This window comes from Grampus griseus, assembly GCF_964374135.1.
Source record: "Grampus griseus genome assembly, chromosome: 6".
NCBI classification, from domain to species: Eukaryota; Metazoa; Chordata; class Mammalia; order Artiodactyla; family Delphinidae; genus Grampus; species Grampus griseus.
The window spans coordinates 62,086,506-62,111,947 of record NC_139000.1 but is presented as its reverse complement, the minus strand read 5'-3'; the positions used below and the strand labels follow the sequence as shown (position 1 = coordinate 62,111,947).

The window sequence follows — 25,442 nt, the reverse complement described above, 5'->3', positions numbered from 1 at the left end:
TCTGCTTTGAATTGGAGTGAAATGATGTGACCTCCTTGACACTGGTGTTTTAATTCACTGGTTCTCAAAAGTGGGCTGCATCAGCATCACCTGAGAGCTTGTTAGAACTACAGGTGTGTGGGCCCACCCTGACCTCCTGAATGAGTAGCTTTGGGGGGTGCCCCCGCATCTTGTGTTTTAATAATAAACCTTCTCTGTGATGCCAGTGTGCACTAAAGTTTGAGAACCACTGTGCTAATTGATACTTGGGCAGGGACCCAGCTTTTCCTGCCTTTATGATTATCCCAAGGTATGACATTTAGTGATCTCTCCTTTGATTTATTTACCAAGGACCTGCTATGGAGGAAATAAAAAGAGTAAAGAAACGGAAGTTATTGTCTTTGTCCTTCGTGAAACCGAAAGCTCAGATAACTAGATGTCTCACCGATAGGCATCCCTGAGGTATTTGCTCTTGCAAAGATCTGAGCCTTGGGTTCAAGTGACCACTTTAAAGAAGTGGTTTGTTGAACAGATGTTGAACAGCACCTGTAAATGTTTTCAAGTGCTGCAGGCTTATGCTGGAATGCAGGTGGGCAGTGGATGAGCAGAGTAGAAGCAGAAAGAGTAGTGACCTGCTCAGGGAAGAGGAGAGGAAGGGAGGAGGTAGGGTGGTGGGATAGAGGGATTGAACGTGAAATGCTGCAGCAGAAAGGGGTGCTTGCTCTGCAACTCCCCAGCTCCAGGGCGTCCCGAGGCAGTCTGTCTGAATTGAATCTTTGTTTCATCAGGTCCAGACTTCACACATTGTGTGGTCTTGCTTTGCCTCCATTTTCTTACCTGTAAATTGGAGATGATAGTATTACCTCTGATAATACTGTAATTACAAAGATTAAGTGAGTTGTTTATAAAGTGGTGGGCATAAAGCCTGGCATGTGATCAGATTTTGTTAAGCATTTAGTGGAAAAACTGTGACTTTTCTTGGTTTGATTTCTTTTTTAAAAAATAACTACAAAAATGGATTGCTCTGTTCTTATCATATACGTTTAAGAAAAGTCATCGTGGGCAGTTTGTGTTGTGGATAGAGGGAAAAGAAGTTATTAAAGCTTTTTCTATGAAGAAGTCCGTACACTTCCATTCAAGAATCCCTCATTCTATTGCCATTTAAGAGAGAGTTGTTTGAGGCAGCAGTGGGAGAGGGGACTGGATATTCTAGTGGAAGTCTCTGAGTTTGTATAAAGGAGTACGACGAGAACGGATGTTAGGTAAACAACCGGCAAATGCCGTCTGTACTTAGTAAAGTACTTTTCTGACTACAGTTAAGTGAATAGACAATAATAGAATCAACTCTCAGAATTGAGTACATACAGTCATGGTAGATACAGAGTATTACTTATTCAAACGAATATTTATTTGTGGTAGTAGGAAAGAGCATTGGTGTGGAGTGTCCCAAACAGAGGGTAGCTCAGTTTTTTACATTTGGCATCAGCATTGAGACTTGTCAGTCTCATAGCACGTTGACCTTCCTCTTCAGTGTGCCTGATTCTTTGACCACTAGATCAGAGTTCGGGGTTTCAAAATGCTGGCAAGTTTAGGCACTTTATCTGAAGTCAACTTGATTATATCCTGTAGAGTTATAAGTAGAAGGAATGTGTATGTGATAGCAACACTTTTGCATAGTGTATCAGGCTTTTAAGCCTTTTCTTACTACACATGATCCTCACAGCAAACTTGTAGTTGGCAAGAATTATTTTCCCTTTTTTTGGAGATAAGAAAATTGAGGTTAAGAGATAGGTTAGGTAACGTATCCAAATTTCTAGAGCTAGCCAGAAAGGAAATTACAGCTGAGCCCTGCTTTCCCTGAAAGCGTGTGATTTTCTCTGTATACACTTGAAAAGAGCAGTGGCAGAGAGGATGCACAGTGACAGTCGGAAAGTCGTCAAGCATTAATCATCATTGCAAAGCCACAGTGTTGATAATCTTTAAAATGATGGTGAAGACTTATCTCACTGTTGTGATCTTAAATGTCTGGTGGCAACCTTTGCTCTCATGTATACATTTCAGAGAAACCATGGCAAGATTCCCTTTTCTCTCTTTGCTTTCCATCTCCCTAGGTGCAAACTCTAATGAGAAAGGTTGCTAGCTCTAACCAGAATGAAATGTGTAAAACCCTATGGTAATTTTGTTCACGTAAACGTTAAGAAAAGGTAAAACCCAATGTTATGGAACACTTGGTTTTCAATAAAAAAAAGTGTGGAAAATATAGACAAAAGTAGGTGTAGCTCTTCTAGCTTTGGCAGGTTTTCAGTGCAGGTCTTTGGGTTCAGAGTTAAGAGAATTTTCACTCTGCACCACATCAGAACACGAGTATTTGAAGTAACCAGTCTGGGTATTCAGCCCCAGAAAGGACAGCGCGTGAGCAGTCATGGCAGTCTGTCTGCTAAAGGAGGAAGGACAGCAGAAAGGGATGAAGGGGCCAGTGTTAGCAGTTATCTCTAAGCTGTAGGCCAGAAAGAGGAAGAAGGAGGATATTTTGGTGTTGAATCACTTGGTTAGCCAGTTACACAGAGCTAAATTCTCAGACGTTGTACAGTCATTAAATTGTTGAATACGTTTTAGTTCTCTAGATATTTTGTTAGAGTTACTAGAGATATGTTACTGGATATATATGCTAAAGATACTAGAGATAGTGGACATATGGGAGGAGTGAAAACATTTGACTATTTATTTGATGGAGGAGAATTTAATCCCATTAAAATAATTGAAAGTTTGCTTAAGAAGAGATTTCTAATAGTGGATTTTTTTTTTTTTTTTTTTTTGCGGTACGCGGGCCTCTCACTGCTGTGGCCTCTCCCACTGTGGAGCACAGGCTCCGGACGCGCAGGCTCAGCGGCCATGGCTCACGGGCCCAGCCGCTCCGCGGCATGTGGGATCCTTCTGGACCAGGGCACAAACCCATGTCCCCTGCACTGGCAGGCGGACTCTCAACCACTGCGCCACCAGGGAAGCCCTGTAGTAGTGGATTTTAGAACAGTTTTCTTTTCTAGCCCTTGGGTAAGAAGACAGTGTTCAGAAGTTTCGGTCACATACCTTTCCATTTGGATAAATTTAACCTGTTTCACGTTTTCTGAGTGTTTCTATTTTTGCTTCTCTAGGATCAGGGGGGTTTGGGCATTGCCATCAGTGAAGAAGATACGCTCAGCGGGGTCATCATAAAGAGTCTAACAGAGCACGGGGCAGCAGCCAGGGTGAGCCTTCCCTCTTCTCACTCTCAGAAAGTGGTGGGGAGGGAATTCTTTCTGTAAATTCACTCAAAATCTTCCATATTTCCATCTAGGATGGACGGCTCAAAGTTGGAGATCAGATTTTGGCTGTAGATGATGAAGTTGTTGTTGGCTATCCTGTTGAAAAGGTACTTTTCCAAAAGAAAGCAGATGATACCATAAACTCATCCTTGAACATGGCTAAACGTGTGTGGGGAGGGGGGGTCAGTCATAGGGAATCAGAGCTGTGTAGCTATTTTAGACAGATATCTGCAAGGAAGAAAAGAGATTCTTTGGGACTTACTTAATTTCTACTTTCTGTTTTCCAATTAAGATGATGTTAAGGTATTTTTTGTTACCTGATAAATTCAGGATTCAGTCAGCATTTTTGATAAATATCATTTCAGTTTTTCCTTAGGAAAACTTGGAACTTCTAAACAAAGGTCAACTTAGTGTTAAAACTAAAGGAATATTTTTTAATGGATGTTTGCTCCTATAAAATATCCACTATGTATATTGCTTTATAAACAGATTTTAAAACTCAACCATTAAATCTATAACTTTTATTGGGGTTAAACAGTTATTTGTGCCTGAGTTTCTTCCTCCTCAAAAGTGATGTTAATACCGTACTTACCAGGAGTCTCATTTGAGGCCTTTCATAAGTGCTAGGAAAAAAACCCTATTTTTCTTGAGATTTGGAGTGTCAATGTTTCCATTTCTACATTGGCCAGCAGGATGCTTAAACCATTTTTAAATTCAGTTTTAATAATTGTATGGGTTTGATCCTTTAACTCACATGTGTATGTCCTAACTTGCCATTTGGCTTTATTCTTCTGCTGCACAGTGTTCCTTATCTTGCTTTTAACCTAAGTGTTTCCATATTATTAAAAATGTTTGTGTAAACTGCTTCACATTCTCTGTAGAATCAGAAGTGGGTAAAGCACCCCATATGTCTTCAAGGGTTGTAAGAATCCAGAGAACTGGGCAGTATTAATTAGAAATGTAAAAAGTTGAAAGCCCGTTACTTATATAATGAAGAATATGGTCAGAACTAGACTTATAGCAGAAATTAACTGTGGCCTTAATCAGTATCAGGGAATTGGAGAAACTAGAAAGGAACTGCAACCATTCTTGCTTGACCACTCAAGTCCTGACAGGGAAAGAATTTGCCTCTGACTCTTCTCTCAACCATAGATGGTTCTAGTTTCCAGATATAATAGTGGAAGTATAAGTCTACTAATTTGCCTGTAAATTTTATTTCCCCTCTAAACCAACACCTGCCAGTTTATTAGCCTTTTGAAGACAGCGAGGACAACAGTGAAACTGACCATTCGTGCTGAGAATCCAGATTCCCAGGCTGTTGCTTCAGCAGCTGGTACAGCCAATGGAGAAAAAAAGAGCAGCCCCCAGTCTCTGATGGTCCCGCCGTCTGGCTCCCCGGAACCAGAGCCCATCCGAAGTAAGGGCTGGTCTCCTGCTAGTCCTGCGCGTATGACGCATTCAGACTCATTATCGGGTCCCTATGTGGGAGCCACCTGCCTGTATGTAGCCCACTGCTTGAGAGGCCGTAGTCAGGGAGCCTGTTGGTGAAAGGGTGGTACAAAGCGAAGGGCTCCTGAAGCAAGAGCACTGGACTGTGAGGCAGGGGATCTGCCTGCTGTACATTAACCATCCATAGCGCCTTGGGAAAGCCATGCAGCCACTCTGAGCCTCAGCTTGCTCATCTCTAAGACAAGGGAGTGGTACTCTTTGCTCTCCAAGGATCTTTTGCTAAGGATATCTGTGATTCCAGGTATCTTACTAATACATTAGATACACCATTTTGTACATTCCTTTTTTTATACTACTGAACAAGTAATTTAACTTCCCAAAGCCTCAGTATTCTCATTTTAAAATGGATACAGTGATACCACTTCACTGGTGTGAAGTCAACATTGCCTGGCACTACATCAGACTCTTAAAAATGCACATATATGTAGTTGATATGAGTTATCCTTTGAGTGTAAATAGTAGATACTGTCAAAGTAGATGAAACAGTTGTATGTAGAGCATGGAATGAAACTTTTGTGTATCATTAAAATGCCAGTCTAGTATATTGAGGCAAATTATTCCTTTGAGTTACTTTTTTGAGAAAAATTACACTGGCGTTTAATAAAAGAATAAATTTCAAGCTTTGCAGCATTGAAAATAAAAGTACTTAAAAACATTGCTTTTGGGGCTTCCCTGGTGGCGCAGTGGTTGAGAGTCCGCCTGCCGATGCAGGGGACACGGGTTCGTGCCCCGGTCTGGGAGGATCCCACATGCCGCGGAGCGGCTAGGCCCGTGAGCCATGGCCACTGAGCCTGCGCGTCCGGAGCCTGTGCTCCGCAACGGGAGAGGCCACAACAGTGAGAGGCCCACGTGCCGCGAAAAAGAAAAAAAAAACAAAAAAAACATTGCTTTTTTCCTGCAACTGGGGGAAAAAAATCTCTTTTGGCCTCCAGACTGAAACATTCAGTTCTTTTGAACAGGTTTTTAAGGAAACAGCAGTTTAAAACATTTGTAATATAGTTGGTTGAAAAGTCTTTTTTTTATTGAAGTATAGTTGATTTACAATATTGTGTTAATTTCTGCTGACTCAGCTATATATATATATATATATATATATATATATATATATATATATATATATATAAATACACACACACACACACACACACACACACATATACATATATATTCTTTTTTATATTCGTTTCCATTATGGTTTGTCCCAGTACATTGAATGTAGTTCCCTGTGCTATACAGTTGGACCTTGTTGTCTAAAAAGTCTTAAAGTAATAAATATCTGATGAAAGCAATCCTTTATTTAGAAATACTAATTCACTAAAATGTTAAAAAAATATATGGAATTTTTTTCATTTTTCATTTTTAAGTAATCCCTAAATAGCATTGTCTATAAAAATATAAAATGCTAAATGGAAACATAACATAAAAGAAAATATGTTACACCTGTTCTTACCATTCAGGAGCAAGAAAATAGTCTGCCTCTGATTCCTAGAAAGAGAACACTTTTTCTAAAGCTAATCTATCAAGTATCCCAGCTTTCCCAAAATATGATATTTGCTCTATGCTTTTTGGTATATCACAAAACATATGATGTGAAGACTCTCATAAAACAAAGTGTAAAATTATATTCTCCTTATTTTTTCATAATCTAATCTTATTTATTTAATTCTGAGCATTTATGCACCAGCATTTAATATCCGAGTTCATAAAACATCGAGACACAAGGAAAGAAACTGCAGGTGGGTCTCACTTGATGTCTTATAAACTCAGATATTAAATCCAGCTGCTTGTATGCTCAGATTTGATTACATAAGTAGAGATGCTCTAAGATAGATGAAAAGGGAAACCAAATCAAAAATCTAAAAAGCCCTGAATGGCAGGCACCATGACCAGAGTTACTGATGTCCTTTGTGTTTTGTCATCTTCCCTGAATGTGAGTTAGGTCTCCACCACATATCTCAGTTCTGAGTTTTACAAATCATAATTTCATAAGAAGTTTGTTTGGGTCCCATGAAACGTAGAATATCAAAGTGGAACTAGAGGTTCAGTTCAACTCTCTGTTCTCATTCCTTTTACTCATTACCTCCAGTAATTTAAAAAAATACAGAATACTGCATAAAATAATATAACAGGTAATTTTGTACCCACCACCCTAAATTAACAATGACGATTTAATCATTTGTTGGATAGTTTTAAATATAACTAAAAGAGTAAGGTGGAATTATATAGTCTTCTTTGTCCCCAACTTGGGCCCATGTTTCTGCTCCATCCCCCAAAGGCACCCAGTGTGGTAAGTTTGATGTATATGCCTTCTAATCAATTTTTGTTTGTATTTCATTTCACTTTTAACTTATTTTTAGGTACAAGCAGGTCATCAACACCAGCAATCTTTGCTTCTGATCCTGCAACCTGCCCCATCATCCCAGGCTGTGAAACAACAATTGAGATTTCCAAAGGGCGGACAGGGCTGGGCCTGAGCATCGTTGGGGGGTCTGACACACTTCTGGTGAGGACACAGCCAGAGATGCTCCACATACACAGGCAGCCTCTTCAGTGAGCCCTGAGAGATCATTGTCAGGGAGATTTCCATCAGTTTTATGAAAGGAAATACAGAGGCTTAGAAAAATGTATCATTCACTGTTATTTTAATTTATAGGGCAGATACTCAGCTGCCTGCTGGGATTTTTATTTTGAGTAAGCCAACACCAACTTAATAATATTTCTTTATACTTGTGACTGTGACCTTTAGATTCAAAATATTTCTGTTAGTTTATTAGTTCTTGCCATATTTTAATTTTCTTTTTACTGACTGGATACTCTTGGGTTAGACCCATATTGAGAGAAATCTGAAAATTTGGATAATTTATAGATAAAAATTTCTAAACGTCAGAAATGCTTTTAAAATCCATTCATTCCTTTTGTGGATAGGAAAGATGATGAGGCGATGTATATCTATTATATATGCATGTGTGGGTGATTTATATATTTTATAATTTTTTTCTTTAAACTTCCCTATCATGTGAAAGAAATGTAAGCTTCTTTGAGCCTTTTAGCAAAACTTGTCTTTTTATGCTTTTCTTTCAATTTTGATATGTGACTCACATACGGATGCAGTGAGTGTATAACCCTTATCACTGTCTCTAAAAGTGAAGTGTGCTTTGACTCCATTTCTGCTCACCCTCCCTAGGGAGAATGGTATAAAGCATGGCTGTGTTTTGTTTGTGCCCTTAGGGTGCCATTATTATCCATGAAGTTTACGAAGAAGGAGCAGCATGCAAAGATGGAAGACTCTGGGCTGGAGATCAGATTTTAGAGGTACAGAATGCTGTGCATTTGAACTTTACAACTAACAAAGAAAAGGCTACTCTGGGGAGGATGGTCTTTGCTTATTTCTTTTTCCCTCCCTCCTTCCCTTCCTCTCCCCCCTCCCTCCCTTCTCCCTATCTTTTTTCCTTTTATTCAACTCACCTGGTTCCTCACCCTCTGTGTCCCATTTCTGTACAGGTGAATGGAATTGACTTGAGAAAGGCCACACATGATGAAGCAATAAATGTGCTGAGACAAACACCACAAAGGGTGCGCCTGACGCTCTACAGAGATGAGGCCCCGTACAAAGAGGAGGATGTGTACGACACCCTCACCATCGAGCTGCAGAAGAAGCCGGGCAAAGGCTTGGGGTTGAGTATTGTTGGTAAAAGGTATGACTGATCAGGGCAAATGCAATGACCTCTTGGAAATGATTGAATTTAAATTCCTTGGAAGAGTACTAGCAGCAGTAGAATCTTTCCCAACTGCTAGTGTTCTGTAGGTAGCTATTTCAGCCCATGCAGTAGTGGAACATCAGAAGACATTGGTGTTGAAATTTTTTAGTCAGTATTTTGGGGGATTTTGAAAGTACTAGACAAAAAGCCATTTGGTACTTTTGAGGACCTGCTGGGTGCCAGGAGATACATTAGGTTCTGGGGAACGGAGTTAAATAAGACATGGATCCTGGATCCATGGATCCAAAAACTCAGTTTGGTAAATGAGTATTAAATATATTCTTGCAACAAAGGAATCTGTTGATGAGAGACAGAAACGCATTGTGGGGGATCCGTGGAAGCACAGGAGAAAGGGACCGACTGCATGACCTTATTTAAGGGAAGTAGATTAGGAAAACCCCTTTATAAAGAGGTGCCAGAGATGAAGCCAAAAATGAGAGGTGAGAGTTGGTCTGACAAAAGTGGGCGAGGATATTCTAGGGAGAAGGATCACTGTGAACAAGAGCACACCATCAGAAGGGAATAGAAAGTGTAAATTAAGAGGCCAGGGTAGTAGGTTGGTGAATATACATAAAGTAAGTACCTCATTTATTTAAATATGTATGTATAGTTAATATTAAAAAGTATATAATCCAGTAAGTTCCAACACTTTTATTCTTAAGATGGGAAAGCAGAGTATCAGATGGTGAAAGGGCTTGTTTGAGGTCATGACCTTAGCAAGAACAAGTGATACAATTCAACTTCTACTAAATGTTTCTACTAAGAGTTATCTTTGCATCTCAACAAGAAGTCCTTGAGTTATTTATAATACTTTTATGAAAGGAAGATTGAAATAAGTTAAATATTTGTTCATTTTGCATAAACCTATCTTGTATGAAAGTTAGACCTGTAATGATTTAAAAGAAGAGACATCACAGCAACGGTACTTAATTTTGAGGAACAAATGGTTTTAGTTTGAGATACATATCCGTTATTTATTTTCAGTAACGTTAATGACCCTGGTGATAATAGCAACATATTTATATAGGCACAGGTCAATATCCATTCAAGGCTTCGTTATGGTGTAGAAAGAACAATAGATTTAGCTCCCAGTGACTGACTCTCAAGTCCTGTTTTTGCCATTTAGTAACTGTGACTCATAAAATGAGTATAATAGCCACTTCTACTCACAGTGTAGAACTGTTGAATAAATATGCTTATGAAAGATATGTTCAATCTATGAAATATTGTAAAGACATAAGATACTGTTTATTACAAAAAATAATTCTCATAGTTGCACCAGCATTGCTTAAAACTTTCAAAGTCATAAAAATAGAAGTACAATTTCCAGTTGTAAAATGTTAGCCTTTCATTAAATAAGCATTGCATTACAGCTGGGAAAAAATAATAATGTTGACATTCAAAATTTTATGTTTGCAGAAATGATACTGGAGTATTTGTGTCTGACATTGTGAAAGGAGGAATTGCAGATGCTGACGGAAGACTGATGCAGGGAGACCAGATACTAATGGTGAATGGAGAAGACGTCCGTCACGCCACCCAGGAAGCCGTGGCAGCTCTGCTGAAGGTAGAAATCCAGTGTCACAAATGCTCATGTGTAATAGTGTAAGAGAAGGAGGGGCGGCCACATTCAAACACGTATTTATTTAATATGTTCTCTCAAATAAGATGTTTATACATTAGACACCATATTTCAGTAATATATCTCTAAATAACAAACTTACAATCAGCTGTTTATTATATTATTATATATTTATTTAGCAGTAGTAAGAATTATGAACTGAGTATCTGTGTTCTTAGTAAATCTTTTATCACAAAGTGATTACTGTGTGGCTCTTTTCTTGAAAGAAAAACACATTTTCAGTCCACAAAGGAGAAAAAAAGTCTTAACCTCAGTTCTCCCCTGCCCCCCCATATTTATATTTGGATTTATTCTTATGACCCCTAGCCTAAGGGAAGAATCTCCTCCCTGGCACGGGTGTTCTTTGAAAAAGGACTCAGCAGAAAGGCGGAAGATCATAGGAGGCAAGAAGGGCACCTCTGGAAGTTGTGCTTTCTGGACTGCCCTGTCCCAGCCTCTTCCTTAACCCCTTACTGGGCGCTAAATTGGAAATCTTTATATTTCACCAGAGATGAAGAATGTGGAAGAAATATTTTATTCTTTTTGCATGACAGAAGAGAATGTTTGATTCACATCTTATTCTGATTCAAAACTATTGAACTATTTAAAGTTTGACATGTAAAATCATAGTTGGATGGGTCATCCTTATGAAATGAAGACAATGCAATGCAGATTTACCGGGCAGTACCTTCAACAGTTATTATTGTTGTTATTTCAGTAATTATAATGCCTCCATCCCAAGGTACCATTGCTAGTCTTAAGTACATTTTACATTGTGAAATCTCTTTCCTCCATGGAGTAAACTCTCCATGAAGAATCATTTTCTGATTGGAAAGATCCAGTCTCATTTTAAAAATGTAAAATATAGAATAGTCACTTAAAAATACAACTTGTGGAAGTTTAGACATATTTCCTATCAGGGAATAGTCCAGTTTCCAGAGGGGATTTGTGTTCCTACAAGTAAATAAAGCAGTGTTTATCTCATTGTTTTCCTTTAGCTAACATGTGTTTTTAGGACCTGAAGTGTAGTTCAGTGCTGATTAAAAATCGATCGCCATCAGTATCCATGTCATGTGGCACATGTTCAGTAACATGAGCACATAACTTCATGACAGTGTCTGACAGCAGGAGAAATGTCAGAGATCTCAGATGCTAGTGGGAGCCTCTTCAGTGGCTAAGCTTAGCTTCATGGAGTGATTTTCCAGTGAGCATCTTGTTATAAACCTCTGTGGTTTGCATAGGATCTGGTATATACATATACATTTAGTTATTAATAAAGCACACGTAAAGTCTATCATTTCTTCTTAGAGTTATCAATTTTCAAAAAATAATTAGAATTCTTTAAGGAGAAGTAGCTTCCTTTAGGAGATAAATTAACAATGATAGTTTACTCTGGAAGATAGATACCTCTCAAAGATAGGGAAGGAGACATCCATAAAATAACCTAAATAATTTTAGAACCAGTTAAATCACCATTTAAAAACCCAGTTTGGCAGTATATAATGAGAGCCTTAAATATTTATATAGCTTTGCTATTTGTACCTCCAGCTGTTGCTTGTTGTTGTTTTGACTTGTTATTTCTTCATTTAAACATCTTGCAGGATCCTCAATACACAAAAAACTTCACGTACGTAAGGTTCATTGCAGTGTTGTTTGTAATAATAGAAAACTGGAAGCAACACAATTGACGATACTGCTTTGTGCTCAACACTTTGATAAGAATTGTGCATGGATTATTTTATCACAACAACCTATAATGGTCTCTGTTTTTAAAATGCAGAGTAAAAAGACTTATCAGGGTAAACATCTGCTAAGTTCACACAGCTAGTAAATCACATAGTCTGGATTTAAACCAGTGTATCTGACTCCAGAAGCCTGAGTTCTCAAACACCTCATTGTGCTACTTTCACATTAGACTGTATAGCATTTCTTGCATGCCTATGATTTATTCGTAAAGGACCACAGGGAAATTGTCTTCAATTCTCGTTTTGTGTTTACAGCAATATGGCTTGTGTAAGTATTGTATATTATAATATATCTATTCAGGTACAGTGAGGCAGTAGGGAGCTAATCCAATTATCTGAGTACCTCTGCTATTGAGGGCAAACGAATTGTTGTGGTAGTGGTTATTTTATTGTTTTTGTTTTGTTTTTTAAGATCTGAGTTCCTTAGTTCTTTTGGCCTATCTAAATTAGTGTATTTCGTGAGATACTTGGCTTGATTCTCCATTTCTCTTTGCCTTGACAGACACGCTCTCCATGTAAATCATGAGGCAGTAAGACAGACACTGGGTGTTGCTGCTGCTGCTTGTTGTTATAATTTTTTTTTTACTAGTTTTAATGTTTTAGAAAAGCCTTTTTCCACAAAGGATTGGAGGTATCCTTGCCGTGGAAATCCCAAAAGGAAAATGCCTTTCAAAAACCCAGTTTTGAAGAGTAAAATGTAATTCTAAAGCTGACTGTAGCATTTTATTTAAACATTTCATCGAACAACTTCCCCCCCCAGTGTTCCCTAGGCACAGTAACCTTGGAAGTCGGAAGAGTCAAAGCTGGCCCATTCCATTCGGAGAGGAGACCTTCTCAAAGCAGCCAGGTGGGTAGCTGTGGAATTCATCAGGGCAATGCAGTCCATAGGCCAAAAGGAACTCAAAGACGGCCCTGACCATGAGTCTGTCCAGGGTCATGTACACACCTGGCAGCTTGGCAGAGTGGCTGAGGTGCAGAGTTTGTGATAGGGAAGAACGGGAGATGGGAGTGAACAGGCAAGCAAGGTGGATGGAGCTCTTGAGTAGTTTGTGAGTCATTCTAAGGAACTTAATTCCAACCATTCTTCTTTTCTGACATGATTCTTTTTCCATAATCTCAAAAGTAAACCTATTAATATATACATATAAAGTCTACAAAGACATATGTTTAAAGTATTTTTATAACAAACATTTATCAATCAGTATTGAACTGAAAAAATCCCATGTAGGTGAACTGTAGAAGCTCGCCACCACGTATAAAATATGGTGTGAGATAGCTGGAGTCTCTTGGTAAGCCCCTCTCTTGTCTTGCCTTCTGATGACAGAAGCCCATTTTTATCAGCCTGTCCTTAAGGACCTCTTAGTCACCCTTGAATGATTACCATTCGTTTCCTGTCGACTGGCCTTAATTCTGCAGTTGTTGAAGTCCCCATCTATGTACAGCATTTGTTTAAATTTAGAGAAGATTAGCTTGGGTGAGATTATGAAAATCCACTAAAGTTTTAGGAAGGTTGGAATCAATTGCATCCGTTCTTTTGCCTTTAATTTATTTATGTCATTGGACAAATTCTTCCTAAAAAAGAAAAAAAAAAGAGAAAACTCAGTGGAAACTCTCCATATTGATTGCCCTTCAAATTACCAAATGCCACTGTTGCTTAACAAGTATTTCTAAGTCCATTAAAAGAATTCTGAAATAAGTTGTATTTAGCGGGTATTATTACTTCCCAAACTTTCTAAAACAACTGTTACGTATTTGTAGATAAGTGAAGGGAGCCTGTCATCGTTCACTTTTCCACTTGCGGGGTCCAGTACATCTGAGTCACTGGAAAGCAGCTCAAAGAAGAATGCATGTAAGATTGGATTGAAATTTTAAGTGGTTTGAATTTTGGCCATCAACCGTGATTTTTTCCCCTGTTTTACTTTACCTCTGAAGCTCTCTTTCCTCTAAATCATCCCAAACCCTAGTATAGGTGCAAAAATTCAGAAGAGCATGAAGCAATGCCTATAGCGGCATTTCCCATTTGATGTTTTCCCTACGAGGTATACTAAACATTAGAATCAGGATCCTGCAATTTTTTTCTTGCGAAGCAGATTTTTGTATTTGATTTTTATTCCCTTTTTCTGTTTAATGTAACACCAGTATATCAGAAGATCCCATTAAGTGAAGCTTTCTTTCTCCATGAAGATTGCAAGAAATTTGCTTGATAAAATTAATATGATCCTCCTGTGTTTTAATTACATGAAATCATGAGGCAGAGGGTTTTTTGGCTTGGAGCATTGGTTGAAAGTTGTTCAAATTGAAGAAACTAACCATATGGCAGTCTCTGTTTGCAATGTAACTAGTATTCTAGAAATTTAGGCACTTAAGTCCATGGATTCTTTTTAATGCTTCCATGACTTTATTTCTCTCAGCTGTGCACATGTCTTTCTATCCAAAGCACATCCTATCCTTAACTCATTCAAAGTGGATTCTGGAGTTGTGTAAGCAATGCTTGAAATAAGAAGGAAGAAACAGGATGGTGTGTGCATTTTTCCAACTGGGAAGTCCCTCCGTAAGATTTAATCATGTGTGCTAGTAACTTTGAAACCCCCTTTGCAAAAAAATTAGGGTACCTCACTTAGTCCCATCTAGCTGTAGACATCAACTGAAATTTAAACTAACATTAAAAATGTACTAATAACCATATTTTATCTTTTTCCTATTTACAGTGGCATCTGAAATACAGGGATTAAGAGCAGTTGAAATTAAAAAGGTAACTTGGGAGAGAGGAAACAATATAAACTCTGTTGACTCCAAAGGCATCTGCATATGTATTTTCCTGTTAGCTGCCTTACTATTTTATAGTACCATCTGATAAAATATGTATTATATGCAGTGGAAATAGCCCAATGCAGTCTTTGCTGAATTTCCTTGTTTGAAAAATCATTTTTGGTGTACTCTTTATTGCCACAAATGGTATCAACCCAGCCCCACGCAAAATAATGCCGGGTCTCTCTCACTTCTCATATTAGGATAAATTAGCCATTGCCTTCAACAGAGATTTCCCATTCTCCTGAAACAGATTCCTCTGATAGCCATGCACAACAGAGAAAATAAAAGCAGATATAAGTGCTGAGCACACTTGTAAACACTTCATACCATCGTCATTTCATTTAATAGTCACTGCCGCCCTTTGTGAGAGGCACGGTAATCTCCATTTTGTCCGTGAAGATCTAGGGATTCATTGAAAGCAGTGGACTTGTTCCAGATCCCAGCGTTTGTAAGTGTGGGTTTCTGGCTTTGAACACGGGTCTCTCTGATTCGTTTTCACTTCATCAGCTTCCTTGATTTTCCTCATTCCCTGTAGCATGATTTTCATTTAGTTTTGATTTCTTTTACCTCCTGAACAGATGCTTATTTTTCTAAATCACATTAAGGACCTGTATCAAATAAAGTAATACAATTTTCTTGGGCATCATTTTCCACCCTCACATCTAGAAGATCAAAGTTAACTATAGAATATTGTGCCAAAGAGACCAAAATCCAATTAAAAATATCAGTTTGACCAAAATACTCTGTCTGTCCAATGGCAGGGACCCACTGACTCATTGGGGATCAGCATTGCTGGAGGAGTGGGCAGCCCACTTGGTGATGTTCCTATATTTATTGCAATGATGCACCCGAATGGAGTTGCAGCTCAGACCCAGAAACTCAGAGTAAGTTTTACTGATAGCCCTGGTAACCCTAGCAAATCTGTCGAAAGGTTTTATAAACCCTTTGACTCTGGCCAACTGTTGCAGGCAGTTTGAGATGTCTGTCAACTTTTAAATCCGCTTACCCAGCCACATCAGGGCTTGAGAGGAGAATTTGTTGTTGTATACAGATTTTCAAGTAAATGAAATGGGATGATTTATAGGTATTTCTTAATATTTTTTACTTGTTTGAAACCCTGTGGAAGAAGTTAAAATAAAACAGAAGGTATTCTCAGAAGGTATTGCCAGAATGAAGTGAAATTTTTTCTTTACGTGTTTTTTTTGGTTTAAATGCTGGTTTAACTTTATTAAATTGAAAATTGTCATTTATGTTGCATTTGTTTATCAGTTTTGCAAAAGTTTAGTGTAAACATGACTTACAATGTGAAACTATACAGAGCTTGATTCAAAATTGAGGGATTTTGCATATGTAGAGCACTATGATAGAATTTATGCTAACTGCCCAGTTCTGAAATAATGTGAATATTCCGTTAAAGTAACTCAATCTCTATAAAGTAAAATCTGTATGGCCTCATGCCTTAAAAATGGTCTCAAACCATAATCATTATTTAAATACTGTCTAAATCGGTAATGGTTCTATTTCCCTTTTGCTATGTAAATTTATGACTGGCACTTAAAAACAGATTGTAAGCGTAACACAGGGGTCAGAAAACTTTTCTGTAAAGGACGAGATGAATATTTTAGGCTTTGCAGGACATGCATGTGTGTCCCTGTTGCAACTATTCAACTCTGCCTTGTGAAAGCAGCCAAATAATCATGTCTGTCCTCCAACCAGATTTTATTAACCAAAATAAACAGTGGGCCAGTCTTGGCCTGTCAGCCGTAGTTTGCCAACCCTTGACTTAGAGTCACAGCTAATGTGTATAATAATAATATCCAGAGAGATTCTGGTTCCCAAAAGATAGCAGATATGGTATTCTTTTAATAGGAAGTAATGTTTTAACCAGGAGAAACAAAGAAAAGGCAAGCGTGATTCCCTGCCCATTGCACCAAAGATGATAGAACTCAGCCATTACTTGCAGCTTCTCTTTGTGGTCGCCGCTGCTTGGAATTGGACGTTTCCTTGGTTCTATTTCTATTGCTGATTAGTAGTATATATGTGGTGTGGAAGGTAGGGAAGGAAATCATCCCACTCTCCATGGCTGTTGTAGCAGATGGCTATTTCTCTCCCTCGCAGGTTGGGGATAGGATTGTCACTATCTGTGGCACATCCACTGAGGGGATGACTCACACCCAGGCAGTTAACTTTCTGAAAAATGCCTCTGGCTCCATTGAAATGCAGGTAAGATTTTTATCCCAACTCTTCTAATATGGGTAGCTTGAGGACACATGAGATTTAATGCTAAGCTATAAAATGATTAAATCTCCTATTATTGTATTTACTGTTTCCCTTGAACATAAATGATTACTTTGAGAATTCCAAGAAAGTACATAGGAAACACATTCTGTCACATTTTATCCTGATGCATTTATCATTTCATACTTTATATCTTAGGGGGAAAATTCATGGTCTTGGCAGGAAATGATTAATCGCTGAAATTTTAAGTGGTGTGATTGAGTGACTTACATTCTAAAGATCTTTAGAAAACAATTGCATGTGAAACCATGTTTGAAAAGCATCAAAGAACTTGGTAGAATTGAATTAGTAGCGTATTCTTAGTGTCAGTTGAAAGAGGCCTCTGGACCTTATGAAATTCCTGAATTTATGTTAACAGAAATGATTAAGTGTATGATAAAATACACATTTTATTCCCAGTGCTCTTTTTGAAGAAAAATTATGATGTCTTCCTAGCCACATGAGCGTGTGTTTTTTCTCTTTATATTTCTCCTGTGTACAGGTGGTTGCTGGAGGAGATGTGAGTGTGGTCACAGGTCATCAGCAGGAGCCTGCCAGTTCTAGTCTTTCTTTCACTGGGCTGACGTCAAGCAGTATATTTCACGATGATTTAGGGTGAGCTCATATACTGTGGTTTGTATGTCCCTGTTACCCACGTAAAGGTGAAATGATGGAAGATGAGGTACAAAATATGAAAACCAAGTGTTTCTAAACTCTTTGATTATGGAATGGTAGGTAGATAGATAGACAAGCAGATATGCATGCATGCTACTACTCTTCCCACATTTTCATCTCTGAGTTTTTTGAGGGAACATTTTAGTCTTGGGGGTCAATCTATCCTTTTAAAAATTCCAACATTGCCTAATCATTTAATGAATCATACTTGTGATTAAAAAAAAAATTCACAGTTACCCAAAAATTGAGTACACGAGAATTAGAATATAGAGAGAGGAGCATGTTGGAATTTTTACATAATTTGATGCAGCTTTTATATTTCTTATCATCTATTTTTGTCTCTGAGCTTGGGAATACTGATGTTTATGACTTATTCCATCATAGTCTTTGGCAGTTTAGCCTCTCACTTTAAATAAACTGGAAAAGGAAGGAGCTGCTTTATACAATGAGAGCTTGCCATGAATATGTTAGGTTAAGGGTAGTATACATGAGTAAGAGAATAGGGTGCTAAGTAGTCTTTCATTAGGTTATGTAAATTTCAGATACATAGCACAGCACACACTGACAATTTAAGCATCCCCAAAATACCCGTGATGTACTCACTGTCGGTAGCACAGAGAGTTATACTAGCTTTAGGTGGATGTCAGCTAACCCATAACTTACAGATTCATGGAGATACATATATATATGCCATATATGTATATATTTTTTTAAAGTCTAAAGACTCTTTTTTTTCTCCCCTTTACTGTAGACCTCCTCAGTGTAAGTCTATTGCACTAGACCGAGGACCAGATGGCTTGGGCTTCAGTATAGTAGGAGGATATGGCAGCCCTCACGGAGATTTACCCATTTATGTTAAAACAGTGTTCGCGAAGGTAAGCTTGCAAATTTTAACCACCCTCTTCCCCCTAAGCGTTCATTAATGGTGGTCAGCAGCGGGCTTATAAGTTTATGGCTTGAGGTAACGCCCAATGATTAACAGTTGATTATTTTCTTTTGGAAATCTCTACCGGAATAGGTCGTTAGATATGTTTGTCCAATTTGAGGTTTAGTTATGTTTAAAGGAAAATAGGCTCAAATTGAAGTTCCATGGGTACTCTCGACAATATACATAAAACTATTAATGAACGTTAGTTAGACAGTCAGGCCTGATTGTTTTCCTTTGGAAACAAGTTGTATGTGATTGAACGTCTTTTGCAAATCGGACATTTTAAATATGTGTATGCTAAAGAGACCTGACATTTTTTTTCTTTGCATTTTTTGTTGTGAAATATAAAACAGGCACAGAAAAGTACATAAAATACATAAGGAGAATAACTAGTTAGTAGGGCATTTATTTTGCAAGTTTCATTTCATTGAATGGAATAGAAAAATAACTACTAAAAATATTAAGGAGTATCCAGCAGCTCTATCACCTACCACAGATCAGCTGTTTGCATTCAAGGGATTCAATAAAGAAAAGAAAACTGTTGGTATATAGTTATAATCATATAGCATCCTCTTCTTTGGTAAGAATATTTAGAATACAAATAAAGTTATTAACAACATTGGTGAAGCTATTAAAATAACTTAAACCCATATAATTATTGTTAATTTTTTGTTAAGACAATTTTTAGGAATGACAAAATTTCCTGCAGGAGAAAATTCAGATTCTCAAAATTTTACAGCACGGAGGAAACAAAATTATGTTAAACCCATTAGAAGATTTGGTACAGGGGCTTTAGATTAGTATTATAGTCCTTTAAAGTGCTTACTTAGGGAGGTTTCATTCTATTATTTTGAAAAAAAATTATTTTTCACCAATTTAAAGTTCTGTATCTATAGCTATAGCTATCTCTCTAGCTATAGGCTTAATTTATGAGATTTTTTAAAGCCATTGGTATGTCCAAAAATACAAACAGCATTTGCCAGTAAATAGAAGAGTCATGCAGTCCTTTTTCTCAGCCTCGGAACAATTTATTTAAGGCATGCTAGTTAGAACATATTTTAAGAATTTCATCATTATGGAGTCCTCATTAACTTTTCCATATTTTTAATCTTATATTTAATTGCATAATTGCCTACTATACTTATGCCTAAGATGAGGTTCTTTTCCAAACAGCAGTGTCTGTGTTTAGTCTTAATCATTTAGGGCCCATAAGGAATATGAAGACTGTCCACCCTTGGGAAGTAAAGAATCAAGCAGCTTAAGCCACCTTTTGAAAGACAAAGAAAATTAGAATTAGAGTTAGCACGACTTGTGCCTTATCCTGTCCTTGTCAGCATACATGTGGGCTTTTGTGCTTCTGCAAACCTTTGGGTTTGGTGGCCCTCATGCCCTTGTCCTATAAAACTGCTTTTGTCCTGTAAAACTGCTAATCCTTTGTTTTCTTTCTGTAGGTCTTCTTTATAGGATAAAAAATCTTGGATTCTATGAAATCTTTCCTACTAAGCATATTCCCAAATATTCTTTATTAATTTGAGTTCCTACCAACTGCTGTGCTGAACAGCCAAAAAGCCATCCAACTAATCTATTGACTGCTAAATTCTCTCTCAAATTGGAATCTCAGGGCTGAAGCCATTTAGGAGAAAGGCTTCCTTTGTGTCTGTTCATCATTGCTTAATGGCTTTGGAGCACCTGTGGAGCGCTGAGAGCAATGTGTGTGTACATGCAGAGCAATTCACATTCTTGTTTGGATCTTTTTCTGTTGTGTAACTGCAAGGCAGCATTTTTTGAGAAGTAAACAAGCCGCTTTATAATTGCAGGGAGCAGCCTCTGAAGATGGGCGTCTAAAGAGGGGTGATCAGATCATTGCTGTCAACGGGCAGAGTCTAGAAGGGGTAACACATGAAGAAGCCGTTTCCATCCTTAAGCGGACAAAAGGCACCGTCACTTTGATGGTTCTCTCCTGAATTAGCTGCCAGAATTGAGCCAACTCAACTTCTCACTTAACATCCCATGCTACAAAGAGAGTGGAACTGGTCCTGTGCACTCCTCCTGGGCTGTGTTCATCCGGCTCTTCAAAACTGTAGGAAAAAAATCGCATGTAAATTTGTTTTTCTCATATGGAAATGATTTTCTTACAACCTAGCATCACTTTCCCTTTCTCTTTGCATTTTGTGATGGAAACTCAAAGAGAAGGGCTCTTTGCGTAGATAAATCCAGTCTTTCTTCCTGAAGATATATGACATTTTATAATCATGTGGGCAGAAATTAATATGGGCTCAACTGGTTAGTAGAGAAAGGAAAAAAAATCATTCGAAAGCTAACCAAGGGGAAATGGTCTCATGAAATTAAGGTGAAAATTGAAAATATAAATTAAAGAAGAAAATCTCAAGTTTTATAAAAATGCATTCCGTTAAACCACCTTCTCTCCTCACTTCTAACTAAAAAAGAAAAGAAAAAAGTTGTACTGAAAATGTTTAATCAGTATTTAAAAATGTTGACTATTATTAAAACATTGCAACTCCCAGCTCTAATAACGCACATATATAGTTTTCTCCTAAAACGGGCTGCAAGATTGGGTAAATAACAACAGGAAGCAATGTTCCTAAGTTTGTAAAGAAACCACTTATTGCACATCTTGCTGTTCGTTTTCATTTTTGACCTATTATACAATATTTTCACATTTCTATAAGTGAAATGATGACGCTGCCCTGTATTGACTGCAGTTTCTCTAGAAAGCAGCCTTGCTAACCACGCAGGAGCATAGGAGGCTCTCTGAATTGTTAGTGATGGTTTTAAGGGATGCAACACTGAAACTGTGTCAGTGTGCTGTGCAGTTGGTTTTCAATTAGTATTAATCTTAATGACAGAGAAAAAGCAATGTGTTAGTAATTATTTTGGTTGTATGCCATTAGTAAATTGATAGAAAAATTAAGGGGATTAACATAAGTTCATTTCATTGCCTTATATTAACATCTTATAATACAATAGTTTAAGACTAAGGGAAACAGATGGAGCTGTTTATTGAGACAACTGGTGAGGAATTATCATGTGTTCATTCCCATTTTAGAGCGTGAAACTCCTACAGTAGAATATATAAAGTCACTTTAAATATTATCTATATTTGTAACAAAAGTAGTGTACAGATATTTTATTACAGCGCTTTTGTGTAAATGCGGAATTGAAGTGAATAAATAAGAAGTTTCATGGTGCACAAAAAAAAGCAGGCATTTTTATTTTGTTCTTTTTACTGGGGAAAAGCTTTATTATACTGTTCAAGATTTACAATTTAAAATTGGCTTTTATCATGTCTAACTGAACATATGGTGTCCATAGTTTTACAGTTAGAGAAACTCTGGACAACAACATTATGAAAAGCTCAAAGCTTTTTATGCCCAGAATTTTTACTAATGCTAAAAATGCACAGACTCCTCATGGAGCAGAGGAAGATAAACAGCATTAAAAAAAGAGAGGTGTTGTGCCTGTATGTGCTTTTCTGAAACGCTACGAGTGATGCGATATTATAAGTTGTTCTTTAGAGTAGTCAAGAGTTAAAGCATGTTCAGATAGAAGAAGTCATAATGAAAATTATTTGTAATAATGAACATGAAAAATCTGATTTGAACACTGAGCAAGGAATTGAGGAACCTTTGTTCTGCTAGTTCTTCCCCTAATTAGCTAATGAACATATGCATTCCCTCTGATTTATCTCATCTGTAAAATGATAGGTGATTTTATCTCAAAGCTTATATCAAGTTCTAAAATGTAAAAATTCTGTGATTCTTAGATACACGAAACGAATGACACAACTACACGTTGCATCAATTCGGAAGCTATTCTCCCCAACCAGCTATTGTAAACTGAGGTACTTGAGGTAACAAACAAAACTCATTTTACTATCCCAGTGACACGTCTAACCTCTTACTCACCAATTAATGGCCCTCTGTCATGAAGGCATGTCAGGATCCTCTCATGGTTGGCTGCTGGAAGCTGAGCCACCCACTTTTATGTTTTAACCAGCAAAGATTTTATGGAGGCCACTCTGTGGCACACCCTAGGAAGGCCAGTTAACCAGCCATATTGAAGTTTGAGTAAATGTGTGAAGGCACTCCAGTGACAGCACCCAGCTGGGTATCTGTACTAGCCTGTAGAGCATTGCCCCCAAGTTCATGTCTACTAAGAACCTCAGAATGCGACCTTATTTGGAAATAGGGTCTTTGTGGATGTAATCAGTTCGGTTAAAATGAGGTCATGCTGGATTACAGTGGACCCTAAATCCTTAAGAGAAGGCTATGTAGAGACACAGAGACAGAAGAAGAAGGCTGTGTAAAGATGGGGACCAAACAAACAAAAAACAAAACAGAGTACCTGGAACCACCAGAAGCTGAAGAGATGAGGAAGGTTTTTTCTGTGGAGTCTTCAGAGATAACTTGTCCCTGCTGACCTCTTGATTTCAGATATCTGGCCTCCAAGACTGTGAGAATAAATTTCTGTTGTTGTAAACCACCTTGTTTGTGGAACTTTGCTACGGAAGCCCTAGGACACACCAGTATAGTATCTTGGATGTTTTTATATCCTTAGCTGCTATCACTGTGCCTGGCAAATAGGAGAGGCTCTATACATTTTTGTTCAGCATGTAAATGATTGAATTATATATAGGTTGTGATTAATTTCATGGTCTTACCTTGTTTTAGTTAAGCTAGCTGCAGCCTTCATACTGAATGCAAAACAGGAAGCAGTGGGAATGCCACTTAAGAATGTAAAACGCTGGGGATAAGCTCCCCTCCTGAACTGCTACTAATTAACGAAGTCAAAGCATGTAGAAGTGAAGAAAGAGAGGGAAGGAATGAAGGAAGGAAGGAAAAGAAGATTGAGAGGGAAAGAATATCGATGCATCAACATTAGAGAGAGTGACAAAGGCTTATGCTTCCTATGTTATTCTTTCTTGGAAATGTAAGATTTCTCCGTGGAGAAGGAAGAAAGTGATCAAAGAGTTTGAAGACTTGAACGTTATAGTGTTAATTCCATGTGCAACTCAAGACCATGTACAACTCAAGATTGTGGCTTGCCCATAATATGTTCAGAATATTTGTTTTTGTGATTAAATTACATTGGTGAATATTGCATATTTCTGGTGTTCTTTGTGACCCCTCCAGAATGATGATGATGGTGATGATGATGATGTATTTGATTTCAACACCTACTGATTTATAGCAGCAGATGTAGCAATGCGGTGTGGCAAGTCAGTAGAGCCCATACGTCAGAACAGTGATGGAACTGGAAGCATAAGAGATTAAAATTCATGAAAGACAAGAAAAAGGAGCTTTTTATTTCCATTTTAAGAATCTTGATAAAGCTGATTTTGATAGATTCGAAGAAACAAAGTAAGCTCTTCCCTGCTCTGAGGTATACCATGCCAAGCTGTCTTAGACCTGGTCATCTAGCTTACTGTCTGAGAATGCCAGAGATCTAGTGCCTGTCTTCAGATCTCCATCACGGTGAGTGGAGAAGTTGAAAAGATGCCTGCAGGGAGACAAGAATCAGTATGCTTTCTTGGGTCTAGGTGTGGGAATGTCGAAACTGTCATCACCTGCTTTCAGCAGCCCTGCTGTGTTGTTTCATGTCAGTGACAAGTATTCTGGAATGCATTTGATTTGTGCAAAGATGTTCCTCAACTTTGTCTACGAGGAATTCATGTTTAACTTTGACCTTTCCTAAAGGGAGCTATTTGTAAGGTGGGATTGGCCTCTGTTACCTCAGGAGGAAAAACACATGTTGGTGACAAGAACATTTCTAAATGAAGAGCATGGAAACTAGGCAAAGCAAATATGGTTACTTTGATTTTTGACATTGCAGCTTCTTTTTTCCTTCAAAATACAGGTACTCCATTTTATGTAAATTAGAAAAAATTGTATAATTTGTCTAGGAATTTTATTTATCATTCAAGTACTGAAAGTTCAATTGTAGGTCCTTCCAAGGAATTCTGTCAAGACAGAGGCAAATCTGTGGTAATGATATCAGAATTCTTTCGCTGAAAATGTTTCTTGAAGTTTCAGAAAGTACTGCCATCAAAGAAGAACTGCTTTCGGCAGCTTCTGAGAGGGAGCTGTAACTTATTCATTTAATACTGGACATTTTTCAGAAAGCCGTGTCATTCGCTGATTCTTTGTGATCCTTTCTCCCTCCTTCCCCCATTCTCCTCCTCACATGTGGATTTTCAGAAATAAACAATTATCCTTGGAAAACCTACTTTTCCTCTTCTTTTCTTATTGATGTATTGGAAGTTGTGATTTTTTTCACCTGAGTCTCCCTTGAACTATTTGGCATTCAAGGTTCTACTCTCTGAATTTCATTTACCTAAAGGTCCTTTATTCCATTCAGTAAAACTTACAGGTTTACCTTGCTTTGGAAAATTAACTGAGATAACTGTATTTAAAGCATTAATACCATGCACATGATAAGCTATCAAGAAATGGTAAGAGGTATTGTAGTATTATATCCTGGAAGACATAGAGTAATGGAAATTCAGTAGCTTTCTTTAAATAGACTTCCATTTTCATTTTTGTATTACCATGTCTTTTTCTTCTGAAGTTGGATGCAAATCAACTTATACCAAAATTTCAGTTGTTTTGCATACAGTCTTCATGCTGTTTCCCATATCCTCATATAACTCTACTATTAATTACTAAATATCTTTAGACTCCTGTTTAACTTAAATGTGCTTTAAAAAGGAGTTATATCTCACTACTTCAAGTGGAAAACCAATATAATTTGCCACAAATTTAGGGTAATTATGAGCAAAAGTGATGTTGTTGAATTCTATCAAAATACAGTTGCCTA

At 37.7% G+C, this 25,442-nt stretch overlaps 1 protein-coding gene across 8 annotated transcripts in view; it reads left to right on the top strand.

Moving 5' to 3' along the window:
- Positions 1-23,728, top strand: part of MPDZ (multiple PDZ domain crumbs cell polarity complex component) — a 167,994-nt gene extending 144,266 nt beyond the window's left edge. For 6 of the 8 annotated variants that reach the window (XM_082656131.1, XM_082656130.1, XM_082656134.1 and 3 more), the window contains 15 exons: positions 3,132-3,224; positions 3,314-3,388; positions 4,524-4,698; positions 7,148-7,293; positions 8,019-8,102; positions 8,292-8,485; positions 9,968-10,115; positions 12,675-12,761; positions 13,673-13,763; positions 14,623-14,666; positions 15,487-15,609; positions 16,844-16,948; positions 17,505-17,617; positions 18,429-18,552; positions 20,423-23,728. In XM_082656131.1, the coding sequence (XP_082512257.1) occupies positions 3,132-3,224; positions 3,314-3,388; positions 4,524-4,698; positions 7,148-7,293; positions 8,019-8,102; positions 8,292-8,485; positions 9,968-10,115; positions 12,675-12,761; positions 13,673-13,763; positions 14,623-14,666; positions 15,487-15,609; positions 16,844-16,948; positions 17,505-17,617; positions 18,429-18,552; positions 20,423-20,569 (1,749 nt within the window). In that variant the 3' untranslated portion in view covers positions 20,570-23,728. The remainder of the gene's footprint in view (positions 1-3,131; positions 3,225-3,313; positions 3,389-4,523; positions 4,699-7,147; positions 7,294-8,018; positions 8,103-8,291; positions 8,486-9,967; positions 10,116-12,674; positions 12,762-13,672; positions 13,764-14,622; positions 14,667-15,486; positions 15,610-16,843; positions 16,949-17,504; positions 17,618-18,428; positions 18,553-20,422) is intronic. The other 2 variants (XM_082656132.1, XM_082656135.1) reach the window with 2 other exon arrangements.
- Positions 23,729-25,442: the final 1,714 nt, after the last annotated feature.